Source organism: Lissotriton vulgaris, chromosome 8 (assembly GCF_964263255.1).
Source record: "Lissotriton vulgaris chromosome 8, aLisVul1.2, whole genome shotgun sequence".
NCBI lineage: Eukaryota > Metazoa > Chordata > Amphibia > Caudata > Salamandridae > Lissotriton > Lissotriton vulgaris.
Window position 1 is genome coordinate 190937468 of NC_141696.1, and position 26945 is coordinate 190964412.

The 26945-nt window shown below is 37.4% G+C and overlaps 1 protein-coding gene across 1 annotated transcript in view; it reads right to left on the minus strand.

Annotated features, from left to right (window-relative positions):
• Positions 1-26945, minus strand: part of LOC147696853 (disks large homolog 2-like) — a 1652766-nt gene that overhangs the window by 423801 nt on the left and 1202020 nt on the right. Inside the window, exon 11 of the mRNA XM_086936079.1 lies at positions 23979-24117. Coding sequence (XP_086792205.1) covers positions 23979-24117 — 139 coding nt within the window. The remainder of the gene's footprint in view (positions 1-23978; positions 24118-26945) is intronic.

A 26945-nucleotide genomic window follows, 5' to 3' on the forward strand; every position in this document is an offset into this window, starting at 1 on the left:
CCAATTAAGAACAGTTTGTAAAAACTGCTAAATGAAATATCTTTTTTAAATATATCAAACATTAATAGATTGTACCATTCAGTACAGTAAGCATGGCCCTTTTGCATTTTTAAATATTTGTTGGCTGACTTTCAATTGGAATATCTGAACATGCTGTATGGTTGTTTGTACATTATCACACAACTAACCTTTCCATCCAATTAAATCATTGCTTTTGTATACTAATATTTCTTTAAAACCATAAAATGTTTAGTGTTGTGAATGGAGGAAGTCCAATTAAAAAGAAGTCATACTTACCACAGTTTTATTTGAAGCTTTCCTTCCCAGCTCTGCAGAGCATGTTTGAAATCAGAGATAATTTTTCATGCTGAGTTAAAGCAGATTTTTGATGTGTTCTTCCACTTCATGTTGTCCCAAGGATTAGCAATTGGATAACGTCCTTGTTGGTTGTCTTGAATTCTACACTTCGGCAGGACCTCAAACACAGATGATTCTTCATGATGATAGAAATGGCATTCGCCTTTTCCTCAGAGGGAAAAGTGTAGCCATTACATTGCATAAACAATGACACTTGGGCCCTGATTAATAGTGGCCTATCTCCTGCAATATTTCTGGAAGCTCATCTTTATGCCCAGAATGGCTTTATGAGGCTTCTCTCAATGAGAGCCTCAGTGATCCTAGGGATTCAAAGTGACATTTCACTCACTAAATCTCAATGGAATATATATAGATATTTAAAAAGACAATTTATGAGCTCCACAAGTAACTACCAATGGTATTTGCTAATAATGATAATGGCAGTTTCTTCAAAAATCTTCTCTCAAAGCAAGAGAGTAAAAGGCACTGTTCAAATCAGCACACACATAGATGTGTTTATCCAGGTCAGTGACCTTTATTAAATGTTTATTCTTCAAGTACAGAGGAGTACCGACCAACTTTAAAATTACAAAGTAAAAATGCCTTGTAACTTTTTTTTTACAAAAATAAACAACAGCCACAAGTTTCACAACTTTGACATACTTGAATGTCACTTCTTCAGGGACAAAATAATTTTACAATGACAAACTGAATTTTAAAGTACCAAATGGCACAACAAAAAGCCAACCAGCAAACCATCATCAATAGAACAGAGTAATAATAAAGAATGAATGAAAGAAGGGTATTTATGCAGCGCACAGTTACTCACAGATTGTCCTGGTGATTTAACATCAAAGGTTGAACAGAGAACAAATCTGGGTCGGTATCCCCACTGCCCTAACTACTAAATAGTATTTTGTTCAATCAAATTTAAACAGAAACAACAATTTGAACATAAAATCATGATATAAAGTTCTAATTGATATAGACACACCCCAAGACGTTTTTTAATGATCATGAACATATTAGTGGTAGGGTGGATCTTAGTGAAATCTCATTTCATGCAAGAAAAGATAATAATCTAAAAATAGAAAGTTAACCGAATTAACTCTAGATGTCTTCTGGATGAATGCGCTTTTCAAATGCTCATTTCATTTCATTTCAACACCAAAGTTTAAAAAGTCACTCGTATAGCATACTATTCAAAAAATGAAAATTGAATAGGCGTATCATGTAGTATAGTTCCTCCAGACCAAAAACCAGTGAAACATGGTCAGCAAACTTACAGGCAATTGTTTTCAAAATTATTTGTAATATCATAAATTTTTAATTATGTGCAATAACGTGAAGAGAGGAATAGCCCTTACAATTCTAAAACTTGCAAATTAAACATTCCATTGAACAATATAACGCCAAAAAGGATTGGTTTTAAAAGGATGTGTTTATAATTATTCAGTACCTAATACTTTTAACAAAGCTTTATTTAACACATTTTAGAGAAGCAAAAAGTATTAAAAGATTTCAAATCACATATGATCTTTCTGAAAAGGAAGGAAAAATAAATAAGTATTAACAACAATTGCACTATCAAACCTGAGAGACAACATCTTGTGTAGTTAATTAAGATACACAGCGTACTTTTGAATAAAAAATAAGTTGAGCACAATTGCTTGATAGTGCTGTTCTACAGTAAAGGTTGTTTCCGCACCGAGCTCTAAAATTAAAAAAATAGATTTCAGTCTTACCGAGCTAGAAGCAAAAGATGCAATCCATAATCACTTTTACTATCATAATAAAAGAAACCCCCTCATAGTCTCTCGATATTGCATTGCAACATCGTGCACGATACTTGTTGTTCCATAATTTATGAGTCAAACTCAGTAAGCAAGAAGTACTCCTAATCCAGGAGAAACATCTTGCATGCTAGCAAATCAAAAGTAAAGAGAAGCCCACCTATCAAGCATGCTGCTTAAACATTGCTGCAGCATTTTTTTACAAAATCGATGCATTTTCACAGAAGAAGCACAATATTACACCGAGGAAAACTGCCTCCAAACCCTAGGTAAATAAGGGGTTTTCACTGTATGATTTTGTTTTTAAAGTAGTAGTTTCAGGGTGCTTTAGGGTTTGGAGGCAATTATACTCAGTGTAATACTGTGCTTCTTCAGTGAATGTATCAACTTTCAGCAGCAGCAATGTTTAAGACGCACCCTTGCTATGTGGGCCTACTCTATGCTTTGGATTTGCTAGCATGCAAGATGTTTCTGCTAGAATAGGATTATTATTTGCTTACAGAGTTTGACTCATACATTATGGAACAGCAAGTATTGCATATGAAGTTCCAAGATAATATTGAGAGGCTACGTAGGGGTTACTTTTTGGCAATTAAAGAGAAAGTGAATAGGGATTACAACTTTTGCTTCCAGATTGGCGAGACTGAAACTTGCTCTTTTATTTTTAGAGCTCGGTGCTGAAATCGCTTTTACTGTAGAACAGTACTATCAAAGAACTTTGCTCAATTTATTTCTATTTAAAGGTACCCTGTAAATCTTAACTAAGATGAGGGTTCTCAAAGTTGATAATAGATTGTTGTTGATGCTTATTTACGCTTCCTTATTTTTCAGAAAGATTATATATTATTTGAAATCTTTTAATACATTTGGCTTGTCTGAGTTGTTGAATATTTGTAAACACATCCTTTTCTTAGAAATATTTTTATGAGTTATATTGTTCAATGGGCTGTTTTATTCAGAAGATTTAAAATTGTGAGACAGTTGTCTTTTCCACTCTTCCATTTATTGCACATTATTAAAGGTCTATAGGATTAAAAATAATTTTGCCAATCACCTCATGGTATTTTGCGGTCCAAGTTTCCTGTGTATTTCGTCTGGAGGAACTATCCTGCATGATATGCCAATTCTCTTCATTTATTTCAATAGTATGCTATGAGAGCGATTCTTTACACTTTAGAGTTGGTTTGGTTTACTTTCTCTATTATGATTTTATGTTCACTTTGTTGTTTTTGTATTCCATTTAATATGTATCTGTTCTATCTATTGATGATGGTATTTTGTTTTCCTTTTGTTGTGGCACTGGTATATTAAAATTAAATTTGTAACTGTAAAGAAAGTCTTAGGCCTTAAAGAAGCAACACTCAAGTATATAAAAGGCGCAAAACACATGTTGGCTATTTCTTTGTAATTAGGAGGTTGGTCTTACTCCTTGGTACTTGCAGGCTATTAAATGTAATTTATCTTTTTATTTAAGTGTCAATATATTGCCTTTAATCAACTTTCAAACCTAATGGACTTTATGCTAGGTAGCTAACACATTTATAGCACATGTTTATAGCATGTGTTCTAAGCCTTATACATATATAGAGGGTTTCTTTACAGGGCTTATCATCAATTTCACTAAACTTATAAACACTTTTCTTTGGTGAGCCCACCCCCTTCTGGCTTTCACTTGTTAATCTTCTCAGGACAAACAGCTATTTAACAGCTTGAAGCCTTTAAGTGTACATGTAAAAGAACAGTTTTAGAAATAAAATAATCAAAATGGATCTTTTTTTAAATTCAGTGTTTCACAAGGATATTCCAGTCAACGGTAATGTGGCACAATTTCATTTTTAAATTGTACTACCTTTACAGTGCTCAAAGTGAACAACAGAGGCCAGATTACATAACAGCACAACAGATGCTGACGTACAAAGTTATTTTTCGGTTGCAAAGGTCACAACAGCAAAATGGCTTTTTTAATTGTACAAAACCCAAATTGAAGTTCAGCATGTTAACGTATTGACCCTAAACACATACTCAATATTTGGAATGGATGTGCAAAGGCGTCCCTTCCAAATACTCATTCATGAACTTAAGTATTAATGATTTGTTATGGAAAACCAGTAGCAAAACATTAATATTTTACCACAAATCCAAATTGGTAATAACATCACAACTAGGAAGAGGGTCCGCATGAGACAACTTTGCCTTTGTGAAAGTAGAAAAAATATTATTTTAAGAGCCGGCAGTGGGCCACAGAACCACTAACTACTACAAAAAATGCAGGAAAAATTAATCATTTTCCTGGCCTATTATTCTTACAGCAGATTCAGATGTGTTTGACTTTTAATGAGTGGCTTATGTAATTAAATGCTCAACAGCCTTTTGAACGGAGGACATACATCAAACAAGGTGAGAGTTAAATATCAAAACATACATTTTAAACGTGAATTCCCCTATGCTGCTATATTTGGTAAGCTAAATCACAACTTACATCAAATATGTTCTCATCTTAATAAAAAGTTGAATACTATTCCTCTATCTTTGTAACCTTTACATCTAGGGCCTCATTACTGTGTCAGGCAGAATCACTTCCACTCGACACAGCATCAGCCATGGGATACCAGTCAGAGGTACCGATCACCTCCTTAGGATGCGACCGAACACTGTTCAGTTGCATTACTACATTTTACTATTGGAGCATGCATTCTGGCTGTACCCTAGACATAATTCATGCCCCCATAGTAAAATGGGAGGTGCTTTCATTCCTGCACCCTGTGGCATGCACCTCAAGGTGCTAGCACAAGGTGCAGGGATCAACCGGAGTCCGTGAACCCTAGGGGTCCATGCTGGGAGCCCACAAAGACACTTTCTGACATGTTTATGATGTCGGATAGACCAGCATGGAAACCATGTCGGAAACGGTCATTGTAATCTCAAGGGCGGAAAGGCCAGCTCACGAGGTTACTTGATGAATTCTGACAGGCGGATGGGCTCGCCCAACTCATCGGAAACCAGCTGGATTGACAGGTCGGATTCCTTTCCCACCGACTCCATCAATGTGAGGCGGTTGGAAAGAATTCTGACTGGAACATTACGATGTGGTTCGGAAGGCTCCGACGAACAGTAATCTTAATTGGCCCCCAAGTGTTCTCAGAATATTTTAATGTAATTGAAAAGTTGATAAAGTTTAAAAGTACATTTTCTCAAAGCATTGTTGCTATTTGAATTCATTTTGTGAAATGTGGGGGTAACGGAGATGGCACCAAATATTTCCATCTTACAGTGACTTGAAGTTTGAGAAACATCAACAACACCTGTGGATGACTTCCTATGGAAGACCACTTATTTAAAGTATTTGATTGAGTATAACGTCTTTGTAAGAGTGATTTATTCTTGTGTGGATTTTATTTAATATATTTTTATTTTAGCATTTCATTATTAAAATATTGCTCTTCCATAAGAAAGTTAGCAACATAGTATCCATGGAATAAATTTAGGATCGCCTTTAATGAAAATTATTGAACGCATCTTTTTTAGTGGAGGTATGTGCAATGCATAATGATATCACATATTACTGATTCAATGTATAGATTGTACTTAAATCATTTTACACAACATTACTTTTTATTTATAAAACAGAAAGTTTTAACCACCGCAAAACCTATGATATTTTTAAGAATTTATGGACTGGCCCTTGACATTTTGGATTCATTTTCCACCTAGTGTACTCCTAAAGAGGACCACAATGCTCTAGGGCTATTATATTAGAAGCTTTTTAAGGAGGAATATTAATTCAACTTGTTTTACTGTAATGCAAATAAAAAAAACAATGGACTGGGTATTTTATGAAATGATTTTGAGAGCACAGTTCCAGGCTGTCAATGAACATTATTGTAGGTTTACTTTATCAGAAGAAGAAATATTACATGTTGTATAATTTGGCAGTTATATGTTACATTTCAGTTATCACTTCTTATTTTAAAGATTTTTCTTTGAAAGAAATAATCTGTATTTAACATATATATGCTTCAATAGAATTTTTCATCCATCTTATGAGTATCCTTTTTATACTCCCAATATGACTGCTAAATGCATTTCTTGTTCGGTTATGAATGGAATGAAAACTATTTGGTTTACAACATCCAACCTAAGTGTATTTTCCAAAATAAGAGAAATATGCAGTTTCAAGCCTAGAGATAAGTACTTTTAAACTTGATTGCATAGTTCTGAAAATGACGTTTGGTCTTTGATGAGAAAATGATGACGAGTGTCAATTTTCTTTGAAAAAAGGTATGGTTTCTTGTTTATCTACAAATAAATTGCAAGAACTTTAAATCAGTGTATTTTTTTATCTTTAATCCATTCTTGAGTATTGCCAGATAGTATGGACCTAATCTTTGAAAATTCATGAACAATGTTCTGAAGGATTTTGCAATTGCAAAATACTGTTTTTTTTTCTTGACAGACTTCCAATACTACTTTTAGGACACTATTGATTCTTTATCATGCCAGTTGCAGAGTTTGGTGACTGTCATCAAACATATGTATATTATAAAATGATTATTTGGTAAATGAAGGATCTTTTATTCATTAATCACAATTGTACATTATTAACAAAGTACAGTATAGCAATCTGCACTCACATTTCCATGTGTACACTTATATGATGCTATTGCCTTTGCAACAATTTTGGTATAACCTGTTAAAGTGTATATCCTTGGTTTATCATAACTTGGCCTCAGCTAAACCTCAACAACATGTTGTCTAAAACTGATGTCAGATTCAATGTTTATTATTACTGCTGCACGTGGTCAAGCAAGTCAAGTCCGTTTATTTTCAAGGACACTGTTCTTGAAGAAAACTCTCTAGCCTCGGCTCACTAATGTAACATTTCTTCAAAGTATTTCTGCCTGCATGCAGTATTGCATTTATTCACAATGGTACACTGTGCTTATGCAACAAGTATGTTCTAACACCTACAAATTACATTACCCCACAGGAGGATGAATAAATAAACATGTACTGGGATAGTGTTTAGGTGGTTAGGATGTAGGACAAGTTCATACACGGAGTCTTCTTTCTGATTTGTTAAAAATGTATTTCTGTTGCTAACACCATGATGAATGTGCAAGTTTCATTTAATTCTATGAGAAGATTTCCCATGTAAACTCCTGAATTTGGGGATTGGCCAAAAGCCTCTTTCTATGCTACTAGGCATGCTGCATGATCTTTTACAGATTTTGATGCACATTTGAGACTTAGACTATTTTTGATTGTGCCTATTAATTCTGTACTGTTCAATTACTGAGAGTCTTCAGGGCAATGACCCTATGCATCTGCACTTTACAATTTCTATATTGTAGCTTTTAAATTTTTGTGATAGATATATATTCTTTTTTTTTGTCCTCATCTCACCAATAGGCTTCTGCTGGTCTTAGGAAGCCGATATTTTGATCTGTGAGCCCCCCGGCTTACCGCACTTGCTTAGATCGCCCGACCGGTCCGGTCGTAGGGGAGCTTGGTGTTATCATAGGACTAACTATATTAATCTCAAGTTACGTCCCCATCTTGTAAGGGGCCGCCAGATGTTTGTCGAACTGTCCCCTTCTCCTTTGTGGTACAGGCGAGCCATAGCAAAATTGGCTTTAAGCCAGTCCTCGCTCTTAGGAGGGAGGGGATCTTTTCACTTTTTACCTCTCTCCGTGCAAGTAGCTCTAGATATAATAATAGCCCACGATGGATCTGCGGTGCAGTCTGACAGAATAAACCATCCTCCCCAAAAAAGACTAGTGATTAATTAACACCAATGTTGGCTTTAAAAATATCTCGGAGAAAGTCACCGACCCCCTTACAAAATATTTTTAATTCGGGACACTCAAAACAGATGTGAAGGTCATTGGCTATGGGCATCATACACCTGGGGCATTTTGGTGTTGGGGATGGAGCAAACTTGGCTATCTTAGCTGGGGTATAATAAAGTCTATTGATGACAAAGATGTGATTCTTTTTTAGAATTGTGGGTTTGATGTATTTATGTAGTACTTTCAATGAAGGTTACATATCTTTCAATTCCACCCTAGAACTCACTTATTAAGTCAGTTCTTTCTTATTCTACTCCATTTTTGATGTGTTGATGTTTATCTTGCCTCTTGGACACACTGCTGAATGAAATTGAGGTTTAACACCATCATTGATCCCGCGCCCCATGGGTGTGCTATTGGGCCTTCTTTAGAGGCATACGATTTTAGAGTACACCGGGCCCACATGTATAGGCACTTTGTCATAGTTGTTCACGAAACTCCTGCCAAGGTAAACTTGGTACATAGTTATTAAGCACACATGAACTAAGACATTATATTATTCCTAGTTCAAGTATATTATGTTTATATTACTTTGTCATCTTGGAAAGATTCAATTCTATGATCTGAAGCTGTAGATCACACCCCATTATCCTAAAGATCCCACATAACTTTTGAAAAGATTACCTCAGGGTTAAAACATATCAGAAAATGATTACAAGAGAATTAGTAGAGACACAATAGGAGTATAAGGAGACACTTAATCTAAAGACTATTAAAACGCAGCTTGTTAATATGCCCCCCTAAGGCTATTTTAAAAAACACAGATGCCTTTCAGTCGCTGCCACTCTAACAGGGAACTCATCAGACCAGTGCTTGAGCCCTACTTAGAGAACTCACATCTGATGTTAATACAAGATTTATGCATTTCCCAGCTTTGTGAATACGGTGCACTCACACATTTACCCTATGAAATAAGGAACAATACATTTGCCTTTTTATAGCCCAGCCCTTAAATGAAGCACTTAGACTTCATGTCATGGTTGCACGGCAAACACTAGTGTCCATCAAGAAATTCAGGAAGGACTTCAAGGCCTGGCTTTTTTTCGACTGAACCTCTACACCCGGATGGATCAGCAGGTCCCCTCACCCCCCCTGGCCCCCACTCAGTAGCCAGGCTCTACAAACTCCTGATTAATTGAATAATTGGCCATTGCTGGGAATTATGTATCTCTTTCTGTGTCAATAAATTGCTGCCATTTTCCTTTTCATGAAATATATGGAAGAGGCTGCTCTCCAGAGAAGCATATTAGGAAGCCCCTAAACGCCTGGGAGTAAAAAGGAAGCTGACTGGCAATAGAATTAATGCAAGTATATCAGTGTTCATGCAAAATCATACACTGTGTATACATAGGTAAACTACTTCAACTGTTCTCCTGCATGCCCAGTGCATGATATGTTGCGTTACTGTGTTTGTAAGCATGGGGAGGTGTGAATGGCAGCTAGGTATATCTTAAAATGGCAGCGTAAGATGAAAAAGGGCATTGTCTAGATCTCCAACAGGAGTTGAGTTCTGCTCACAGGTCAATGTCTTATTGTCTCATTTGCACAACATTCAGAAAGTCAGTAAATGAGATGAAAAGTATTTCGGTGGCAAAGAGAGTGAAGCAGCCACTGCTGACTGTGCATGTTCCTGCCCTCACTGTTGCCTGCCATTTCATGTCTCCTGCAGTGCCTGGTCTGTTGTCTGTACCTGTCCTCTGTATGAAGGTTTTTCACACTCTTTCTGGCTGGCTACTGCTTTCCTCTTGAGTCAGAGAAGCTTAGCATCACATGATTTCCAGCCGAAGGTCATCAGCTCCTTGCTCGCAATGCTGCTCAGCTTCCACCTGGACAATAGTATAAGGCACAGCTGAGTACAAATACCATCCAAGGACAGCAGAGCTGCTGCCCGCCCATGACACTAATGGCATGATTACGATGTCGGGCAGACGTGGTGTGGTTGCATACTCCCATTTCTTTATTTGAGCTTGTGCTGTGGCTGTAAACAGGCCGTAGCACAAGCTCCCATAGAGAAATGGGAACTTGGGTAAATCCCTGCACCGTGTGCAGGGATTTACACGAGAGCACCATAGTTGCCCCACAAGCCTTCCAATTGGAGGGCCAGGGGGGGAGGGGACCCTCCTAGGTGACCCCAATGGCACTTTCTGACAATAGATCCATGTTAGAAAGGACAACATGGATTTGGTCTGGGGAAAATGCCATCATAATCCCAATGGCAGACACACCTTCCTCACTGGATTATGCAGCCCTTCTGACTGGCTGATGGGCTCCTTGGATTGACCGGCCAGTTAGAATTCCAACCGCCGTAATTGTAAGGTCGGAAGTAAAACATGGGATGTCGGTTTGACTTTCCAACGAATATCCTAATTAGCCCCATAGAAGTTAACTGAGAAGGGACAGAAACAGAGAGATTACATTCTCTGTGAGAGTGTGTGCATGCATATATGGATGCTAATTCAGGAGAGATCAAACCTTTTTGGGTGTGTGTGAATGTTTCTGTCTATGTGAATGCATTCCTGCCTGACTACTTTGGTTGGATTGGCTAGAGTAGAGAGGTGGCAGTTTATTCATCTACCAGGCACATTTTGACCTTAGCTTCCCTCACTAACCGTGGCACTAGGGCGCATCCTTAAATTAACAGCAGGCCACTTTCGACATTTTTTGTCATTATTGACAGCACCGTAGACGTGTTCCTACTGTGTGTGTTTGGGCGTCAGCTCTACCTCCTAATTTTTGTTGTGTCCCTAAAGGCTAAGAGCATGAGGTAAACAGAGAGCAATTAACAGTGTCCACATAATACATTAATGAGAAAGATTGTCCGTTAACGTAATGGCTATATGACACTTCTTCAAATGCATTAGAGCCATTCCTCTGTTGGTGCTGTCTTACTGCATTTGCCTTTATGGTGACCTGCTGCCCCCCAGCTTCCCATGGAACAAGTGCTGGCCACTGAAAAGAATTCCAGCATCTGCCATTATGTTTCCTGAGCCTCTGGAGAGCTGTATTGTGAATTAAGCTAACAGGTTGAGACAGTGGGATGATTCCTTTTATCATTTACACAGGTATACATTCAGCAGAGGTGGGCACACTGATGTGTTCCTGAGTAAGCCACATTGCCAATTACTGCAGGCTGAGATGTAAAGCCCCTTCTATGTGAGGCTGATGTTAACTACTATCTTTATGACTGCACCAGCAGTACTATTCTCCTCAGCCCATACAGGTTTGCATATTTGTTACAACACACAATAGCTCCCTCAACAAATGTAATACAGTGAACAACAAACAATGAAAACATAAAACATGCAAAAAGAGATAGAATACAAGAAACACAACATAAGTGCCAAAGAATACCTATTGTCCCAAAACTAGCCAAGAGGCCAAACCATTTCATGAGGGTCACCTGTCACAGAGACACCAGACGTGAATAGACCAAGTAAACTTGGAGTACAGCCATGGCCCTCAGAAAGATGCAAAGTAAGAGGGGCATGACCTCTGGTGCAGACAGATACAAATCTGGAAGAATTACTATCAGATGACAGTGATTCTTCCAGTTTCATTTTATAATGTTGAAATGTTCTATTGAAGACCAGGGTTTTTAAGGTATTTACTGATAGGAAGAGCCTGACAGTTCTTGCCCATTCAAAGTTCCAATTTCTGAAACTAAACATACTCAGCAGGCTCAGAGATAATAGTGGGTAGTAGTGTTCTTCTTCACACAAGCTCAAGTTACACCAGCAGGTCACAGCAACACTGCAAGGGACACTTACTTATATAAGAAAGACAGTGTTCAAAGCTGGGAACAGTGAAGCCAGAACTCTCTCTTGGATAACTGAGAAAACAACAGTGACTTTTTCTGGAATTTAACAGCTTGCACACTTGCTAATAATTTGGTTACATTATGACCTCAGAACTGTGATGCACAATAAGCTCGATCACAGATCTACAAGTTCAAAGCAGTGACCCTACTCTATGTCATAAAAAAATAGATTAAAAAAATGTAACCACCAACATTATATTGCCACACAAAGTAAAATAATTAGAGGAACCATTGATCGTAGCTATCCTTGACCTAGTAGTCCTTCATTCTTGATAAACTAGTAAAGACAATCTCTGGCACAGCACCGGGTTATCATTGACATCTTATGATCATTCTAAGCAAATATCTGCCAGTCTTTGTATAATAGTGGTCCATCTTTGAAATGCAGTAGGAAATCTTGATAACCGTTTATCAATCCTTAGTATAAAAGTGGCTCACCTCTGACAAATTAGTGACATTTTGCTACAGAGCTGGCTATTCTGTGCATAATGGCAGCCCAGGTGTTATGATGTGCTCTTTGGCCTATTGTGGAGCACTTAATATATGTGTGGCTAACTCTGCCACACTGCTAGCCCTGGCCTAATGACTAATATCCTTGACATATTGGAGAAATGTCCGACACAATTTTGGCTGTCCCTGACGTATTATCCCCCTGGAATAAGGCACGCACAAATGACACATTTGTGTCCATTTTTAGCATCAAAGATACCCAGGCATACTGTTTAGCATGCTTGACAAATGCTGTGCACTGTCAAATCACTGGAGGCTATCCCTTCAATAACTGTGGTCTTTGCATAAGGGTACCCATCCATGGCATGGTGTGAGCACTTTGGGCATAGCTGTAAACTTCCCTGGTATAGCAGTAATCATCTAATGAAGCCATTACTTCATTGTAATGTGTGAATTACTGCCATATGGGGCCCATGGTGGTCTTTTGTGGCATATGTTTATCCATTTGTGGTACAACAGGGTCCCACTGCAATGGTGCCGTGTTTACTCCATTATAGGCATTGTTTACAAAATTCTGCTTATCCTTGGTACAGTTGTGGTTGACATCCCAGCCACAAGATGGGTATTCCTGATATTTAAAGGAAGTAAGTGGAAATAAAAGCCAGAATATGTTCATGTTTCACAGGAGTAGGTGTAAGGTGTAGCAAGTGAGTAGTTTGGTAAAAATGTGATTCTAGTTACAAATCATACATGTATTTGCTATCAACAAATAGCAGGTATCAGGCTATAATATTACATTGTTCCAGAAATGACAAGCTTTTTTGTAGGACTTCCGCTTATATACCCCAAATGTAAAGTACATACTTGGACTAAGAGTGCTGAATTTCTGAAAGACTTTTAAACTGATATTTAAGTGATTGCTTGCATTGACTTTGGGAGGTTTATTGCTGCTCATTGGTCCTTTTTACCAGAGATCATTTGTTGCAATGACTGTTGTTTCTAGCCTTTCTATGGGTAAACATTACCTATATTGCAAAAGCTTTTTATGACATTAGCTATAATGCTGTCAAAGGTCTGATCATTTAAAACAAGTGTAACCTATCTGTTTCTTTTATTTTATTATGCCTCTGGGCATTACTGTGAGGAGGAATGATTTGCCAAAGTCTGTTATCTACACTTGTGCCTGTCAAATTTGAACAACTTTTGATTTCTATCTTACCCCTTCCTAGTAAACACTCAGGCATAGTTGTATGGCAACAAATCTCCATTGAAGGGTATGCTACCGAAGAGGAAAACTGAAGTGAAGAACATTGCTACATATTTTTTTTTTAAATGAGAAACGTGACCTTTTAAAAAGCAATTTACGTCACACATCTGCTTCTAAACAGCAGGTGATATTCCCAAATTGTACGGTAAGGGACTCAGTTGACATACCTCAGAAGGCGTCAGACAATGAGCCATCCTGAGGCTGCAATTCTTAATCTGCAGATCCCCACATTTCGTAGAGCTGAGTGTTTAACTCACTGACCCGCTCTATTGGCAATGTCCATGTGAAACTGGATACCTAGATGTTTTAACTCCCTGTAATACCAATATCTCCATAGTCAGTTAAGAAGAGTCATGAGATGAAACCTTCACTGTTTCGCCACTTTTTTGTCGAGATTTTTGAGAGGGTAAGGCGGGCTTACTAACACACACAATGAAAATATTGAAATGCTTCTTTAGTTCTATCTCAGAGCAAATGGACGTTCAACCAATTGTTTGGAGTTTTTGCTGAAACTGTGTCATATTGCATTAAGATCAGTTCTTGCCAGATTCTTATGTCCCACCACTTATTTCCTAAGTTAACTTGTTGCCCCTGCTATGGTCCAGATTCTTGAACTCTGTTTTGTGCATCTGAGTTCAACTTAAAAACCAAGAAAATGTGGAATTCTTATCCCTTTCTAAAGCGATTTGCAAATACTAAAATTCTTTTGCAATTTTCTCATCAACAAATTCATGGATAGCTGAGGGATAGTGAATGCTTTTCTTGGATTGATTCAGCTGTAAAATTTGGTCACCATTCACTAATGTTTTACGTTTTTCCCTAACACAAAGCAGTACTTTTCAATAAGGTAAATTTATGAATACTTCCATTCAGAATCATTAATAGATGGCAAAAACTATATCTGAGAGGCAGCCACAGTGTAAATATGTTTCAAGGAACTTCAACATTCATGTTTAGAAAAGTACCTCTTCCAATTCGCTTAGTACATTTTTAGCATATTCTCAGTTCTGAACAAATTTATAAAATATGCCCTAACTGATGAAAAATGTAATATGCTCATCTGTGCTAACCACAACAGAAGGTGTGAGTGCCAACTAATGATTAAGCACATAATTAAGTGATTGCGAGTCTCACTTTCACTCGCACATACTCCTCTCATCCACAAAAGAAGGGCTGGAGGCCGCTCTTTCTACTACAATGCACCTAAAACATCCAACAAGCTCCCTCAACACATCAGAGCTTCCTCCTCACATCTTGAGTTCTGCAAGAAGCAGAAGAACTGGATCTTCAAATAAACACTGAGAGGACTACACACCGACACAAGCGCCTAGGTACCCTCATTGGTGATTAGGGCTCTATACAAATTGACATAACAACATAAATCACAGAAACAGCTGCAAGTGTGCAAACAGAGGTGAAAATGTATGCAAATCAATTTTTGAACATAATAAAACCTAGCATTGGCATTTACGTGGAATGCAGAAACTTAATTGAGTGAGAACATGCACAATCTTTCACTTCCACAGCAACAATGTAAATTAGCACTTTGAACAAAAATGCACTAGCTGCAAATCAACAAAACACGTAAAGGGAACTTATTCATTTACTTTCCACATGTTTATGGTGAAAAATGTAATATATACATTTGTGTTAATCCCACCAAAGGGAACTTGTTCCAAGTGATGATTAGGTAACATAATACAACCTAGCATTTGCAATTAAGTGAAAGGTAGAAACTTAATTAAGCAATATCGTGTTCAATTTTTCACATTAACGTAACAACAAAAAGGTTCATTAACACTTTGCACACAAATTCAATAGCTGGACCTTAACAAATTTGGTAATGGGTACTTCCTTACTTTATTCCAGCAAATGTATGGATATTATTTAATTGCTGTTACTGCTTCCATAATATCCACTAGATATCAGATCCAAACTAAGTGCACAGGCTTGATTATCTGTTCAATGCATATACAAAGTTACTAGTCAGTCATTAATTTATGCAATTGTTTTCTGTAGTTAAAATCCAAACTACTTTGTTTTAGAATAGTAAACTGATGGCCATAAATATAACATGATAGACAGTCATAGATGTACTTTTGAAACATTCATCGATACCACAATTAATGGACATATGTGCATATGGTTGATTTGTCTGAAGACATAAGTTAGATGTCATGTTGTTCATTTTCATATTTATAATTGAATTGCAGAATTATCCATCCAAAAATGTAAATACGGTAACAGAAACATTTCTAAATGTGCATTCCGAAGACAGTTTAAGAAAGTGTTGATGGTCATGCATATGACAGAGACAAATTGAGTTCACTTGCCAGATATACTTTTGTAATTGGGTTTCAAGGATATTCAAAGAAATCAAGATTGGCAATCTCTTATTACTAGTCTTCACTACTTTACTTTTCAGTTGTTATATGTTTCTGTGAAACCTGAGAACAAATTGATTAATTAATGAGCTTTGGAGTATTTTTATAGAGTGGGAGGTTTCTTAAAAAGTAAGTTTATTTATGAAAAGATTGAAATAAAATCTAACTATATTGTTTCTTCATGTATAAAGACCTGTTCCACCCGTAGCTACTGCCTTAATGGGGGAAAGAGCAGGAACAGAGGGTGAGGAGACTCTTGGTGAGCATAATGATGAACTTGAAATTTCACTTGAATTTGCATTACACACATTGTCAATAATCTACAAAATAATGATTTGACATACTAGTAGTAGCATGTCATATGTGGATTTGAAAATATTTGAGAAACATTAATTTACTTCAATTAATTTTTTTTTATAGTCATCTTATTAAAGTCAAAAAGTAAACATGAATACAAAATTGTCTTCCAGTCACTAATCGCTGTGGTGACTTCGCAAAAGCATTTCTCTTTCACCATCAACACATACCGTTTTTGAGTCAAGCTACAGATAGCTTTAGCTACTTTAATTGCCTCATTTCACCACACAACACACCAGTCATATAGAATGGGTTTTTTTTCTGTTAATATCACAAATATTTAAATGAGAAAGTCTCTCCCCCTCTCAGCTGTGCCCTGCTCCTCAAGCAGGCACTTTATGCATCTGCACTGGAGAGCCCAGCCACTGTGATTCTCAGCTGGCATCTTAGTACAAGGCTGTCAAAACTCCATACAGCGCACCTATTATAGCCTTCCTCATTTAGAGTACATTGCTTCCTAATTCTCCACCTCCACGCTCGGAAGCACCAATGTGTTTGTGATAAATGCCTTCCATGTGCAAACTCTTGTAGTTGATTTTCGGTATTCTAGGAACATATATCTCTCGCAAACGAGGGGCGTCGGGTTTATAGCCTTCAACTTTCTGGTCCAAGGACGAAGGACCCGACTTAATTACATCCCACTGTTTATCACTACTTTCACTCCTGCAGGGTGCAGATGGTACATCTAGCGTGTGTTATGGTATTTTGTGAAGGACCAGTACCACTCGAAAATGGCCGACATGTTAATGTTCTTAATAATAAAGCTGATAGGGGCCAGGGAGACCTAAAAATGTTACTCTGCCTTATATTGCAATCTTCCTACAGCAGGTAAAGCAATATATTTGAGGAAGAGTGGGGTGACACACTATCTGTCTTGAAATGGTAGAGTACAGCATTATATTTTAGTGAGAGTTAGTTGGCACAGATTCTGCCTTGCAGTGGTATACGAATGTAGATATGTGAACAGTGTGACTCTTTATATGGTGGCAAGCTCAGACTGGCTGCATTCCTCCTAGAAAGCCTACATGATGCCTGTGACAACTCGATGAGTCTGGAAAAGAGATCAGGAAATCTCTAAAAAAGGGTTGGTTTATGGCTGAGCTAGAGCCCTTGACATGAATTGAGGCACTTGGCTTGGTGTGTGGACCAGGGAGGCTAAGTGATAGAAGTGGCAGTCTCAGGGCCATGTCCAGTGCTCATTTGGGGATTGTGTTGAAATGCTTAGCCCTACCAGCCTTGAGTTCTCACCCCAATCCCAGACATAGTTTGGATCCGTAGAGAACTATAGAATGGACTAGCTAGTTGCATTGACCCACTGCTTCAGTTCACAACTTGTAGAAATACAGGCCTAGCACCAGCAATTCGCGCTGACCTTAGCTCTTACTGCTCGGCTCAAATTTCCATCAACTACATTGCTCTCCTTTCCACTTCCTGTGCCTTCACCACTCGGTTTCTACATTTACAGATCTGCCTAATAACAAAAAATGCACAACAGGTCTATTTGCTTTGCAGATGTTTGTTGTCCCTTCCTACTCCTAAAACTGCATTGGCAAAAATATCCCCTCAATGTAAGTTTGACCTCCTCTATATGCCCAATTTTAGCTGTTGGGTTGCAAGGCAGACATGAGCTATAAAATAAATGGAAGCGAACAACTGAAAAGGATCAACACAATGGAAGTTTGTCTTAGAGAAGAAATGCATTTGATTTTAAAGCAAAGGTGACAAAAAGAGAGGAGTGGGGAGGGTGTGACTTAGGACTGAACCTTTGACTTGAAACCAAACCACAAAACTACAGAAAGTGGACCGAAGTTAACAAATACAATAAGATTGACATACAATTAATGTAAATATAATGAATTACGTTATAGAGCAAAATTATGGCAAAATATATTTCTGCTATCTAAAATCCAGTGAACAAATATCACATGTAACCAAATAATGTTTTCTGTATTTAATTTACAATTGGTGTGTCCAATAGTCTCAATACTCACCCAAAAACATATTTCACTCATTAACACAAATTAAATACATATTCATTGCCAATGTAATAAAACTCTGTACTCATTAAACAAATTAAATGTATGATAGCCTTGCTAAAGCTTTTCACTGTTAGTGGCTTGTTAGGGGTAAGTAACCAGTTGAATATTTAGTTTTAGAAAAAACCTAAATGCATGTTACCGTTTCAAAACATCTTTTGGAGAACAACACAAACTTTTCTCCCACATGAAATTGACATTTCTGTAATATTAAACATCTGTTTAAATTGAGTCCCACTCCTGTGGCTTTACAAACAAGTCTTTTTCAGAATGAACGTTTAATACAAAGCATTTTGCATTTACAAAGAGTGCAGTTTGCAAAATTACAGGTACTCTGACCGCATTTTTTTTTCTGTCAACTACAGCTAACCATATTTTGTGGATGTTGAACCAACAGATTAGTCACATGTCCTTTTGCCATCTATTGTATTTGTTACTCCCCTGTATTGTTGTAGGGTGGCTAATGTGCTTTATTACTTGTTTTGCAATATGTCCTGTCCTCTATATTTCTCTTTTTGCCTATGTCTCTTGACCTCGTATATATTATTTCTTTCTTTGGGTAACCTGTTGTACTACATAGGTGAAAACATTGTTCTGCCATTATGGCAATTGTCTTCACTATATGTATTTACTGAAAAATGATAAATAAACGTTAAAAAAAACTCTGATGACATGTATCAAAGTTTTCTGACCATTATCCAGTCAAAAAACATTGGAAAGTTACTGATTCCTGAGTTGGAGTGGTGAAATAAAAAGATCAGGGGCCAGATGTAGGTAGCCCAATACCGGTCGGTAACGGGCAAAATTACTGAATTTCAGCTGTTACCGACTGGTATTAGGCTATTGAGATGTAGGTGGCTACATTTCAGATTCGGTAAATTACCGAATCGATAATTTAAGGAATCGGTAAATTACTGATTCCTTAAAATACCGAATCGGTAAATTACTGAATCTGAAATGTAGGGAGCACTCAAATGAGTGCATTGCATGGTTAAGGATTCGGTATTTACCACCAAATAAAAGTTGGTGGTAAATATCAAAAACCTTTGAAAAAGCAAATTATTGCTTTTTTCAAAAGTGCCATGTGGCAGACATACATGCCCTTAGGGCATGTATGTGTGCCACATGTGCACCCATGCACCCATGCACTATTCAGGGGTGCAACAGGGTGTCAATGGGACACCCTGCCACCCTTGAATATGTTCCCCCATTACAGAATCGCTAAATACCGATTCGGTAATTCCCATTCATTTCTATGGGCCTCCAGGCCCATAGGAATGAATGGGAATTACCGATTCTGTATTTACCGAATCGTTAATTACAGAGTATTACCGATTTGGTAAACTTTACCAAATACTTACCTACATACCATTTACCGATTCTAAAATACCGCATCGGTAAAATTCGGTATTTTAGAACCGATAAATGGAACTTACCTACATCTGGCCCAAAATGTATCAATGTTTTCTGACCGTTATCCAGTCAAAAAACATTGGAAAGTTACTGATTCCTGTGTTGGAATTGATTCCTGTGTTTGTTGGGAGTTGGAAGTGTTTCAGGTGACCACTTCCAACTCCCAAACAAACTTAAATAAAAAAAAAATGTTTCTTCGCAAATGCAGCCCCGTCTCCATTAAGGAAGATGGATTACAATAAAAAAAACGTTATTGCAGTGCGATTACAGACACAGTGGTCTGCTGTTGCCAGTAGACCGCCATCCTTGTGCTGGTATCTAATTGTACTGAGTTGCTATTTGTGACCTGCGTCATAAATATTGATGAGGTTAGTTAACTTGCGACCCACTATGATTTTGAATTTTGTGAACAAAGTGATTAGTAGATAGGTCGGTTCGCAAAATTATTTTCCATTCACAAAAAGTCAGTGCGCAATTAGCAACCACTTTTCCAGAATAGAAATTCATACATCAGGCCCTGTGAGCAGAGCCAGTTTGTTAGAATTGGGGTGGTGGGTTCCAGGTTCTGAAATTGTCAGTTCAAAACCATAAGTAAATGTGTCAACATTTCAGCATTCTGATTTGCTTAAATTGCTCAACTTATTGTAGAAACCACATGTACAATTCTGGTCTGTATAACTCATTCTTTAGCATTAGCCGTGAAAGTGGCTGCCACTTAAGCATGCATTTTTATTCGCCTGGTCTGTCATCTTAGTTAAAACAGCGGCATTCTGACCTGGGCCTAATCATGGGGCATCTATGTTTGTATGCCACAGATCTGGTGGATTTTGAGCCACCGAGAGTAAGAAGGAGTCCACGGGTCCCTAACATGCAAAGTGTCTCTCATATTGTGGCAGGGCAAACCTACAAGGTCTGGAGTGGTGTAGATGTGTGAATTGAACTCAGGGCAAATAAGTTTATGGGAACTGCCTGTATTTGGTAATGAACAAAATACGATTTCAGAATCAGCATTTCAAAAAGGAAATACTTTTCCAAAGAGTGGTGATAAACATGCATCGTAAGGTATGAAACAAAGAAAGATGTGTCTGCGCAGCAATAAGGTGAGAAATTGGAGGACCTGGTAGACAATGTGTATTTTCTTTATCACTTTTCACAAATACATGCAGCTCACCAGTGTTTCAAGCTACTGTTGATGCAGGCCATCATCTCCCAGACTTTCTTACACCCTTGTCCCACAATCTATACGCTCATCGCTTTAATTTTCTGGGTCTCCTGAAATTATGCGTTTCAACTTGTGCTTGTTCGCAATGTCTCCAGTAGTTTGAAAGCAGCCAAAAGCAATATATAATGAACTTTTCTAAACCTAAATTAGCATACATTCTTCTATTCAACTGTTTCACAAATAAATCATGACAACTATTTGTGGCATGGCAGTACACAGGAATGTATTAAGAATCAATTAAAATAATCAGCATGCTTTAGAAAAAATACCATTTTGGGACAACAGTGAATGTACAAATAAAACAATGCCTTTAATTGTATAACTCAGGTACAGAATACAAAACCAAGTATAAAGAACACTTATGGTGCAAAATAACACACATCATCAACCACCTGCAGTTCATGTTGACCTACAAATGTGCCCTCATGAAAGATTAGCTAACAGGATTCATTACATTTGTATTACAGTAAAAGTGATGATATGGCACAATTACAAACTTCTTATGGCACCATAAAGACAAAGTTTAGGCTAAGACAATGTCTTTTATTTTTTGCTTGCTGCTCATTAAATACTATTGCAATCTGATGAACGTGGATTTGTACACATCAGTTTATGCTTTTTACAGCATTTATTGTTTCAATACTCTTTTACAAAGAAATGAAAGAGCAAAGTAAAGTTGCAATGAATCTTCTGACCTTTGTTAAATGCATAAAAAACCTTCTTTAAAAAAATCTGACCAAAAAACAGTATATTATTTGAGTCCATTGCACTGACTTGGGGCTCGGTGGATAGGATGTCTCGAAATAATTAAATTATTGAATGATAGAGCTATGGCTTTCAAGGCATCAACAATGACTTCAGACCAAAGCGCTACAGTAACACTGAATGTGCTCGATGCCAAAGCACTACATTCAAAGCACCTTTTGTGTATGTTAACTACCAAATAAGGTATAGATGCTAGTATCTTTGATTGCTGAAAATGAGGTAAAATCCTTTACTAAATGCTTAGTATAACCTATAATTTTCAATTCAGATATTTTAGACAATGTTCATTTGCAGGAAACTTTATCATTGTGAGCATTTGCAATCATTTATAGGGAAATACTCATATGCATACATTTATACTTTAAGGATTATGGGATCAAAGTTTACTCGCTTTGATAAAGAGCGAGATCATAAAATAGGTTTTTAGTGAATATTGCATGCGCTACATAAGTATTTCCTTCAGTATTAAGTGATACGATAAACCCAAAATATGTCCTAGTGAAAGTTTTTTTTAAAGTGTATGCACCATTCTTGACTGAGTCATAACACTAGTGACATTTATCAATACAACAAAATCCTTCCTCTGATTAGCCGTCAATGTTAATAAACCTTTATCATCTTTGTTACAAAATTTGCTACTTACGATTAAAAGTGCCTCTTATTTCGCATTAATTAACTTGTTACAAAAGTAAACAAAAAAGATCTATAAAAAATGTGCCTTTTTTGAAGTCACCATGTTTGTTATAGTGGCTTGAACTAACATAATGTTCAAGACTGGCTTTTGGGAAAAAAGGTCAACAGAAAGACGAAAGAATATTTCAAATTTACAAGCAAATATTGAAATACAGCATTAATATAGGACATGTTTACGACCAAGAACTAGTGGTATAACTTGATGCAATCATTGTTTTGCTTTGTTACACATCACTCAATATCTGTGGCAATGACAATCACATAACCTCTTTTAAAAGAACATTTCAGAGGAACACATCACCAGCCTACTTTAAACCACATTTCCAAACAATTCATGCAGCTTGTACCAATACAAAAAGTATTTAAAGGATTGCAATTGCACCATAGTTATGCACAGTGCTAGTAAGTTTCAAAAAGGTATCCCTAAAGGGCAAATCTGCTGTTCAAGTATATTATTCGGAGTCCCATTAGGGCCGCCCCTGTGCATTAACAAAGATTTTGACATTTGTGCCCTACATTAATTTTATTGTATGGCTCAGAGTGAACAACGTCCATATCAATTCATAGGTTATAGTAGTAAACAGCTGTCCAATTCGATAAGCAACAAAGAGGCCCTTATAAAACATACTATTGCATGGGCAAATCGCACAGTTCTAAATTTGCTTCTCAGCAACACACAGCACTCTGGATATTCTTCTTAGAGTTCAAAAGTAAGACATGACGTTTTATCCTGAAATGCGATTAAATCCCAGTACAAGAAGTGCATCTTTACATCAAGCCCTGCTCGTCGGAGATTCGCCTTCCAGTTTTCTGTCTTAAAATCTACTACCAAGAAAATAAAAAAATATATCACAGGCAAAAGCAAAAAAAATATAATTTAAGAAAAAAATATTGAACATGACAACCATTCATTCGCCATTTTATATCTGATATGAGTGGACTCATAGAACCAAGGCCATTAATGTTTCAATAAAAAAGATGTAATTGAGTATGGTATAGTTGAAAGAAACATTGTTAAAAGTATTTCATAAGGAATTGTTCAGATTTACTCAACATTTCATATAAAGTAGCCAATAAAATACCAGCGCAGCAATAGGAGAGTTTTTTCATTTGAAACATGTACACAAACTCTTTTTCATTTGTTTACTTTGAAGACCATGTGTTCACACTATCTTAATACAGAGTAAAACAGATGTGAAAATGTAATTATTTTTTACTAAGCTTCAAAAATACTCTACCACAGCTCTTATTCTCTACAGCATTTATAAAATAAATCAAGGATTCTAATGAAGTAAGTAGGGCACGGTATGTGGCCATATGGCCACTGACTACACAATCACATGCCTACAGTAATTAGCGTCTCTTTTTGACAAGCATGCAGCTTACCAAAAACAGAAGAAAATTAACCTGCTACCACTATATCTGAATGATAGGCAGATGGGGAAATTTTAATATCAAGTCCTTTCATTTGAGTACAATGTGACATGGAGTCTGTGTGTAACCTTCATGCACTGCATTTGTTACCCAGTTTTAACAGTTATTTGCAGTTTCTGAAAGCAAACAATGATATCTGACCTGGTGTAGTCATCCTCCACAAGCATGTGCTTTGAGATTGGAGAGTATCGTCCTGGAGATATAGGAGGGAGTGAAGTCTTGTACTCCAAAGTGCCATTGTTTCCAGATGTTAAATGATTGTCCATTGGTGGAGAATATGCTGGTAATCAAAACAAAAGCAACATTTTGAAAGTTGAATGCTTACAGAATGTACTTGATTCAAGTGAAGAACAATTAATATCATGCTATTATAAATGTAAAATAATGAAGAAATTCTAAATGGCAACCACAGAAAGGGAAGTTTAACCTACAATTTGAGCAAAAGGGATACATCTCTTTACTATGGGCCCAATTCTCAAAGGTAAATCTGTAAATCTGTGGGCGGAACTTTCCACTCACATAGGATTTCATCTAATCTTAGATGTTAACCTCTGCCTTAATACACTTCAGCAACTTCAGGCAAAAATGTATATTCAGTAGGAGGAGGATGTGTCCCAAACAAATTACGAGAGGTGATAGGGATATTTAAGACTCAAAATACAACATAAAAGGCCCAATTATAATGAAGGATGAAATGGCACCGACGGCCTGTCGGTGGCGGTCTCTCCAATATTGGGTGCCGCAGTCCGCCTGCGGCACTATGATGCCCGGCAGTCAGTGGAAGCGGGCAGAGGGACCGACCGACGTTTCTGTCGAGCTCAAGGAGCATGTCGGACCGTCGGTCGGAACGTAAAATCCAATAATAGGGGCAGTGCCTGCTCAGGCACCGCTGTAGGGATTACGATGCCTCATTCTGACTGCCATGAAAAGGGAGCCAGATTCAGACTTTGGGGGCCCTACCATGGCCCCTGTGGGCCTCTGCTATAGGCCCAGGGAGGCACCGATGGTGCCCCCCAAACATCAATGCCCTGTGTACCAGGCACCACATTGTGCCTGGCATATAGAGCATTGATGTTTAAAACATCAGTTTTTCCATTGTGACTTTTGCTGCTGCCCTTTCGGGTCGCAGGACAAGCTGAAATGGGAAAAGTTATGATTCCAACCGCCTAGATGGCGGTCGCATCATAATTTGGGTGGGTGAGACCACTGATTGCTTGTCGGTCGGTCCCAATTCCACTACGATGTTGGTGTGACGTGTATCCGGCCGGGATCATAATGAGGCCCAAAGTATCTACGAGTAACTTTATGAGTGTATATTTGTTGTAAATTCACCTCCGGTCGTTCTACATGGAGTTGGGTGTGATCTCCACCTTCTACTGCAAGATGTTGCAGACAGCAAACATCAACTACAGTTGTGAGGTGCGCATGCTTCGGACATGCAAGGAGTCATTGATTGGTAGAGTTAGAGGTTTAATCGGTCCTTTGCTTTATAATTTGTTAACAAATTACATACTTTCATTTACAAAGTCTGTTATATTTACATTTTTACAACATGATTTTGTGTAGGTAGCTACAATGGGTTCAGTCATGTGACTATGTATAAATGTAATTCATTTTTTTTACTCTTTTTTTTTGTATTTTGTACATTTTTTCCCTTTACTTATTTTTTTTTTGTATGGTTATCTAGGAGTAGTTTTACTCCTTGCCTCCATTATTTTAAGTGTGAAACTCCTGTGAGACTGCTAGCGCTGCAGTGCTACTGGAGTAGATGTGGATATAACTTGATTTGCTTGAAAGGCGAACATTTTTGGGCTGTATGTACACTATCTATGTGGTGTACTACGCTCACCCAGTTGAAAACTGTGTACATAAGAGATAGAACCGGCTTAAGTCAAGATCTAAGCCTGTAGCTATGTGAACAGCATTTAGGAGGACATGAACTAGTACTAAGGGAGTACTAAAACATAATGTGTGATTAGCTTATGTTCATTGTTTCTTTCTTGACCTTTTCATTAAAGTACTGTGCTAATTATAGCAACATGTGTGTCTCTTTAATTGAGGAAGAACATTTCAACATGGTTCTGAACATTATCTTCCTTAGCAAATGAATTACACAAATTATTCATGACCTATGGTAGGGACAGTTCTTAAATGGGCCAATAATGATAAAGGTAGAGAGTCACTATCCGGTATTCTAATGTCTGACCGGGCTCAGAATGGCCATCCACGGGCTGATCCTAACTTGGATGTACCTGCCTATACTCAAGTGTATACTTCCAAGGATGAGGCATACCCTCATACAAATGTATTCCACCAGCTGAGGCCTACCATCAGGGAAAGGTGTCATTGTAAGGTTCTGCAATTTATGGTCTTCAACATTTCTGGCTTTTTGCCAGTAGACAACGCTATCTTATGACTGGCAGTCATATACATTACAGGAAGGCCCTTATTGTCTAAGTGTTTCAGTAGTCATTCACACCTCAGTGTCCCTACAGGCTTTATCCTTAACTTTATATCAACTGAAAAACTCACCGGGAAAGATTTATCAACTGGCATGCACATTTCTTTTAATTTTCGTAACAGAAATCTGATCTAAGCATAGTAAATGCTGAGCTCTGCAAATAGCTGGCAAAGGAAAAGCTTTCAGGGGACAAAGACAAATAAGGTGGAGGAGTCATTCCTATGCCTGAAATGTAATGATGACCCCCTGTGGTAACAGGTCGATACATTGTAGAACACTCTTTCAAATTTCTGTCTGTGGGAAAATCTAAGAGTGGCACCCAAGTAATTTCAAAAGCACAGAAAAATACCTTTATTTATTTTGTATAGAAACATTTAGGCTATAGTATTTCTTTTTGTTTTTAAGTGATCTCACTTCAAGGGAGGAATCCAGCTGCAATTTGAAATTAACTTTTTGTCCCAGATGTCTATGTGGGCTTTTGATAGCCTAAAATCAAATTGCACAGGTCTTCCATTTCCAGAGTCTGGAGGTTTCTGAAAGCAGATGATTATTTTAGCTTGTACTATATGCCCTGCTGAGCTTCTAGTTTTTGTATCATTTTCTTATAGTATTTTGGTTAACTAAATGAAGATAATTCCATTAATACT